The 7,135-nt window shown below is 48.3% G+C and overlaps 1 protein-coding gene across 1 annotated transcript in view; it reads right to left on the bottom strand.

Annotated features, from left to right (window-relative positions):
* Nucleotides 1-117: 117 nt before the first annotated feature.
* The window catches only part of LOC311351702 (tumor necrosis factor receptor superfamily member 11B-like), a gene marked incomplete at both ends in the record, with an annotated part of 24,488 nt that continues 17,470 nt past the window's right edge, over nucleotides 118-7,135 (bottom strand). Inside the window, 4 exons of the mRNA XM_084471863.1 lie at nucleotides 118-512; nucleotides 1,108-1,335; nucleotides 3,929-4,144; nucleotides 6,092-6,236. Of these exons, the coding sequence (XP_084327989.1) occupies nucleotides 118-512; nucleotides 1,108-1,335; nucleotides 3,929-4,144; nucleotides 6,092-6,236 (984 nt within the window). The remainder of the gene's footprint in view (nucleotides 513-1,107; nucleotides 1,336-3,928; nucleotides 4,145-6,091; nucleotides 6,237-7,135) is intronic.

The following is a 7,135-nucleotide window of genomic DNA, read 5'->3' as shown; positions in this document are numbered from 1 at the left end:
TGGCACCAATGTGTCAAAGTGTATGTGCGCCGACCAAAATAGGGGCGGTTAGTGTATCATCATTTCCCAAATGGTTTTCGTCCTCTTCCTCTCGTCTAACCCTAACCGCTGCCCTTCCTACTCGTTGAGGGGCTTGTGCGTCTTGAAGCACGAGTCGTCCTTGGGCACGCCGGCGAACATCTTCTCGTAGATCTTGTGCACGGTGGTGGTGCCCAGCACGCGGCCCACCTTCTTCACGGCGCGCAGCAGGGCCCGCGGGGCCCCCGTGCCCCGCAGGGCCCTCTGGCTGAGGTTCAGGGCCTTGGCCAGGTCCTGGCCCGGGTTGGCCCGCTTCCACAGGTGCAGCAGCTGCAGGGCGTGCTGCGCCGGCGGGCAGGAGGCCGTCAGGGCCGCCACGGCCTCCGGAGACACCCGGGCCCCCGGCATGCTGTCGGAGAGCAGCCTGAGGTGGTCCAGGCTGACGTTCTTCAGGCCGCTGCAGCGAGACACCTTCCGCTCACAGAGGTTCACGCCTGGGGGGACAGAGGGAGGGAGGGAGGGGCGGGGGGGTCAGGCTGGGTCTGATGCGGATGTGTACAAACATTGATTGATCAAAACGTTTGGCACCACTACGGCCACAGTGGGGGTACTATAATTTGCGGGCAAACATAAAAGGACAGGCCACCCCTAACCAGTCTGATGGAATTGGTGTGATTGGTCGAGTGATGATGGTTGAGTGACAAGACGTCTTGAGGGAAAGATCCTTTTGTTTTATGTTCAGTACCAATGTTAAAATGGACGCCAGTAAGTGATGAGCCCTGAATGTTAGGAGTGGGGTCAAATTACTTCGATAAAATCGATATCGATAAAATCGATAAAATCGATCAAATAAAAGTGAAGCTGTGGTGAGTCAACTGTATTCAAGGGTTTTCGTTTGAGTCCTTTAGTTTATTATCAACCAGCCTTCTCTAAATGAATTGGTCTACTCATATCCACCATCGACACAAATAAAACAAACGCAGTTTGAGTAAAAACACAGCATGCGTTTTAACCTGGACACGCCTTCTTAACCAGCCTCCTAAACCAACATGTCAACAACCCCTCCGTTCCATTCCAAGGTGAGCCCACCTTGTATGATGCCGTACAGCTTGTCCTGGTCGCGGTTCCTCTCCCTCCACAGGCGCAGCAGCTGGAGGATCTGCTGCTGGTGGTCGCAGGCCTTCCTCAGCCGCTCCAGGCCCTTCCGGTCCACCCGCCGGCCCGGCAGGCTCTCCATCACACGCTCCACAGGCACCGCCGACAGCTGCTGGGACGCCAGCGACTGGAAGATGGTCTCCTCGCACAGCGTCATGTCTGCTGGAGAGAGAGAGAGCGAGGGAGACCAAAGGAGAGAGAGAGAGAGCGAGGGAGACCAAAGGAGAGAGAGCCAATGAAGGAGAGCGAGAGAGAGAAAGAGAGAGAGAGACGTGTTAAGATCCACAGTTCCATCGGTGGGAGGTGGGTCGTTAATCCGAGGCGCCAGACGATCTGGTTCAAGGAACCATCTGGGAAGTCGTCCTTGGGAACTGATTGGATAAGGGAATGCTCTTTCGGAAAATACTTGGCAGGTGATTGGTCGACACCACAGTGGTTTATCCGAAAGCGCAGAACTCGAAGCCAGTTGTGGAGTGTGTGTGGATGACGGCCTGGTTTGAGCAGCCTCACCTGGCCCGAGGCAGGCTGAGTGGGCTCTGGCGTTGGGTGAGGCTTCACACCTGTTGCATATTGAGCAATCAACGTGCAACAGGTTAAACCGTCTGTCACCGCACACATACTGCAGGAAGACCTCCTGCACGGCAATATGGAGCACGAGCCTCATGTATCATTGTATACAAACTGTAGAATAAACTGGTTTTCAACACCACCACGTGGAGCGTAGCAGCCGGTGTAGAGGATGACATTGTCACACCTGGCTCGATGGATTCTCTCGTCGATCGAGGTGCGATGAGGTTGTAGCAGGGGTCAGGCTGTGGTTCGGGACCCATAAATGTTTTGGCCACAATGTGATGGTGATGGCCAATATCAATATTTGTACTGACCAAAAAAACCTTCACAAATAAACATAGTGTCTTGTTTGCTTATTTGATCATTTGTTTTAAAGAACAAATGATCAAAAAGACACGGATATGGAACATATTGATGCAATATTTATATGCACAAAGAAATGTTTATTTTCACATTCTTTTGACATGACAATGTATTAATATTTGGCAGGTCCTGTGTCCAAAAGTAACTCTGCAGAGGGGTGACGCTATGAACAAGTTTGGGGGCCCCTGGGTGAGAGAGTGAGTGATGAGAGACAGAGTCCTCTTAAGGTATGTTCGGGGAATAATATGGGCTCAAAAAAAAAGAAGCTACATTTGGTGCACAACATCTGCCAAATATCGAAAAATTATTCAATCCAAGTCCAACCCTAGAATAACTGACCCCTATTATGCAGCGGCTCCACCAGCACCATGACAGGAAGCCCTGAGGTCGAAGCATCGACAGACAGGTAAAAAAAGTACAGAAAGGATTTCAGTTATGCTGCTCTGGTGCAGACCCACTGGTCATTTGTCAGAACATGTAAAAGGAGGCTCTGGCCTCATTCTAGTTCCTGATGTGTGATGAAAGCTTGGCCGTCCCGGGTCTGGAACTGACCCACGTTCCGGCGCCTTCCCAGAATCACTCCCCGGGTTCCCCCCTCGACTGCTTCCAATTTGACGAATGGCTCTGTTCTTCTCTCTCTCGAGCCCTAACCCATAACAAGCCCAACTGCTAAACGGTCTCAGTGTTTCCTGGAGACGATCTGCGGTCCGGCGGAACACTGCGATGCGATTTGTGAATGGATTTTTTTTTTTTTTTTTCTTTCTGTTGAGCTGCGGTTTGTACAGGGAAACAGGAATAGTGCATCACGCTTGAGGTTCCTCCTGCTTACAGTGACTGTCCACATCGGCCTTCCATGGCAGAGCAACAAAGAGCCAGGGCCTCGTTCCTGGGGCTCCACGGACTGAGACTCACTCTCCTCTGGTATAATTCATCTACGTTAGGGGTCGGAGGGAGGTTGGAGATGTTTGGTTGATCAATCAGGGGGGGCCGTTATGACATTAGTACCGTAAACACCCCTCTTTGTTCTGTGCCCTGGTCGCTTCTCCCTGCTGGGTTTCATTTGGAAATGTGAGAGGATGGAATGTAATAAAAAAAAGAATGGAATGGAATCTGAACAAGAATTTTAACCAAGGAGATTCCCAATCCCGGGGGATAGGAAAAATAACGATAATGCTGGAAATGTTCCAGTGTCAACATTCAGAATTGTGGGATGAGTTAATAGTTGAGGTTTGGTTTACTAGGAAATCACATAATGGCATGTGTGTGTGTTTGTGTATGAGTGTGCATGTGGATGTCAGCACACTCCACAGTGGTTGCAAAGTGGTTGACTGTGTCCCAAACCTACCCTGGCCCCTCAGAAGTACAAACTCCATGCTGGGTTGGACGGCCATTAACTAAAGAAACACGGCAGGCCGGCCAAACCAGGAAAATATCGATACGCATCAGAACACTCACAATTTGTTTTATACGGGGAATGGGTTAACTTGGCAATTGTACGTGCTTGGCACTTGGTTCTATGAACATCCTTACTGTACCGACAGAGATGTATTGTTGTTTCCCTTTCTTCTGAAAAATGTATTTATTGTAAGTCTCTTCGGATGAAAGCGTCTGCTAAATGCCCTTAATGAAAAAGATGTAAAAAAAAAAAAAGTAAAAGCTAATATCTCCTGAATGGGTTCGTGTTTTGGCATCAAAAACTCCATCATTATAACTTCTCGCTCTCTGTATCTCTTTTTCAACTCATGGCTCATTGCAACCTGTTCAAATCATGACCCGTATTATCAACGCTCAGACCCAGCTCCGGGGGGGGGGGGGGGGTTACCTGCGTTGCACTTTATGTGGGGCAGAGAGCACTCCGGCGCCAGGGTCTTGTCCGGCCGGCTGCAGAGGCTGTTGCTGGAGGAGGTCCCAGCCCTCAGCAGCTTCAGGCCCAGGGCGCTGCAGTTCCTGTGGGGCCGGCACCGCTCCGCGGGCGACCCCCCGCTGGAGAAGCTGCCCTGGGGACAGCGCTCGCACACCGTGTCGCTCTCCGGCGTTCCTGGAAGAAATGAATCACATGTTTACATTTTATTTGTTTGTATCGCATGTTTAACATGTCATCCGTCGGTTCGTCCATTCATCACCCATGTGTTGTGCGTTCAAAACCGGTGAACGGGTGAAGCCTGTGAGATTTGTTGAAGTTCTTTGAATTGAATGGGTCTTTATTTGTGAGGTCCTGCAATCCAGTGATTGCAACGCCTTGTAAAATATACGGGTCATAGCTCTAGGAAAAGTTGTGTATCTGCGAAAACGTCTAGTAAGTCTTTCTCAGTGTATTCGGTTCCCTATGGTCACTTTGTGAGGACATTTTCATTCCCAGGCACAAGGCACTGTATCGCAAGACTCTATGGTGGTACCAGGCTTTCAAATACTTTGAGCGAGGAAACTAGAAATTCTAGTAAAAAGGCTTGCTCAAAGCAAAACGCTCGTAAAAACTAGCGTGTGCTGGATCTCCATGCTAGGGGCCGAACAGAGATGGTGCGGTGGCAGTAGTTATCTGATTTGACCTTTTGGTTTCCTGCTTTCCCTTTGTTCCTATTCCTGCTTATCCGTAATGCTTTTGATCTCCTCCTGTTGGAGGCTGTTCTCTGTGGAACCACAGCACTGATACAATCAAGTGTGCTCTGCAGATCAGGACTTTAGGGCGAATAAAAAGCATGCTTCCTCATTTAATCTTTTTTAATCTTCTTTTAAAGTTGTTCCAGATCAATCAATTGGGAGGTGAGTGTGTGTATGTGTCTGTCTGTGTGTGTGCGTGCGTGCGTGCGTGCGTGCGTGCGTGCGTGCGTGCGTGCGTGCGTGCGTGCGTGCGTGCGTGCGTGCGCGCGTGCGTGCGTGCGTGCGTGAGTGCGTGCGCGCGCGCGTGTGTGTCCATTTGTGTGATCGCACATGTGTCTGAGTTTGTGTGCCCTCTCCTCTTGCGTGCGTACGCGGTTTGCGTGTTGCCTTGTTTGTGAGGAGAGTTACGAGACAAAGAGTCGCAAACAAATAGCCCCATTGAGAGGCAACTGCAGCGAGTCAAATATGTGTATTGTGGTGCGGACCAAAGCGAGGCCTTTCCAGGCTGAAAATGTGGCTGAAATATCCCAAAGCCACAGCGCTACGCTTTGCATAACAAAGGCCAGCGCTCCTGCAATCGGGGGAATCCCCTTAAAAATAATCCTAAGTGGCCCCACATAGACAGACCCCAGGTCTCTGTCCCACATCAATGAATGGAAGATGTTGGCTGGCATGAGACCGCTCTTCCGAAGGCATGGACGTAAAACAACGCAAGCAAGGTGCTTAATGCAGCCCTGGCGACCCTAATGCCAACCCTCTGACGCACGTATCGTGTGTTGTACGTCCTGGCACTTAAAAATAGTACTGAGCGTCGTGTGGACGTCATGTAGTCCAGTGTGTGGAAAGTGTGGCAGAATGTCAACTGACACGACCGATCAAAACTGACATCTGAACGGAACAGGATGACGTTCAAACAGATTTGGTTAAATAGTGTACTTTGTTGTACATTGGGGACTTTTGGAAAAACAGAACCACGAAAATAACAAGCTATTATTAGATATCATTGGAATACCTGATTTGCGTTTTTGACATTTCAATGAGGAAGAGGTGTACATGAGCATTTAGCTCGTAGCATTTCTTCAGATTCTTTTTTGTGTCACCCTTTTAATGTCAGTTATTTTTCCTGTTTTGATTTTTAGGTAAAAACATTTGAGTATGTATGTATGTGAACCCTTTCACACTGTTTTGGAAGAAAAACACACACACACACACATTCACATTCACACACACACACACACACACACACACACACACACACACACACACACACACACACACACACACACACACACACACACACACACACACACACACACACACACACACACACACACACACACACACACACACACACACACACACACACACTTTCTTTGTATGAACCTACCTGGTGCCGCCACTCCGTAACCTTGGGGACAGGTGTTGTGGATGATGCAGAACTCCACTTCTAGGTGGAACCCTGGAGCGCACTCACACAGCTGGTCGTGAGTGCTGTTACACTGCTGCTTCACCAGCTGCCTCTCCTTACACACCTACACACACACACACACACACACACACACACACACACACACCAAATAAATACTTAGATATCGCCATCACCAGTCATCACCAAGACAGAACAAAATAGAGACATTGTTGCATGGGGCTTGGCTGTCGAACACAATGTCCGTCACTGATTAACAGAGACTTTACTGATGATAATACAGCTGTGGTGAATAGAAACCAAAGAGCTCATTGTCTTAATAAAAGCCATGCTTGTGCAAACACGCTTCAGCACAAATAAATCCCACATGAGGTCTGAAGTTTAACATAAATTACTCCAGTGGTAATGTTGTATTCAATGTATCTTTAGCACTTTTTGACATTGAGGAAAAAAAATGTTTGTTGATATCTATTTTTGGACATTTTTCTTCTTATGTTATCCTGCTGAGTTTTGTTAAACTTAACTTAACTTAAAACCTGTTGTTTTAAGTCAAAGTGATGGAAAAGCAGCTCTGTCCAGTTTGCACTTCACAGTCAGTGTAAGACTACTGCCTGAAATCAGACTGTCCACATAACTTAACACACATAACCCCATAGGCTATGCTCCACATTTTAGGACCCAAATTAATTGTTTGTGTTATTTGTATATACATCTTCCACCGTGTTAGTGGGAGAAGATACATCATGCATTAAAGAAGGAGGAGGATGCTATTATCGCTCTAAAGTCACATCACATCACACATCACCACTGTACCTCATTGCATTATATGTGTGGCTAGTTTATAAGTGACCGAACTGGACTGAAGTATTCAAAGGTCATAAGGTCACCATCGCTAACTCAACAATAAACATACACACAGACGCACAGATACATGCCCGCACACAAACACACACACACACACACACAAACAAATACAGATGGGTGTTTCAGTGGACTTGCATTACA

This window comes from Micromesistius poutassou (assembly GCF_964030765.1).
Source record: "Micromesistius poutassou genome assembly, chromosome: 8".
Classification (NCBI taxonomy): Eukaryota; Metazoa; Chordata; class Actinopteri; order Gadiformes; family Gadidae; genus Micromesistius; species Micromesistius poutassou.
This window is presented reverse-complemented; position numbering and strand designations above follow the sequence as displayed.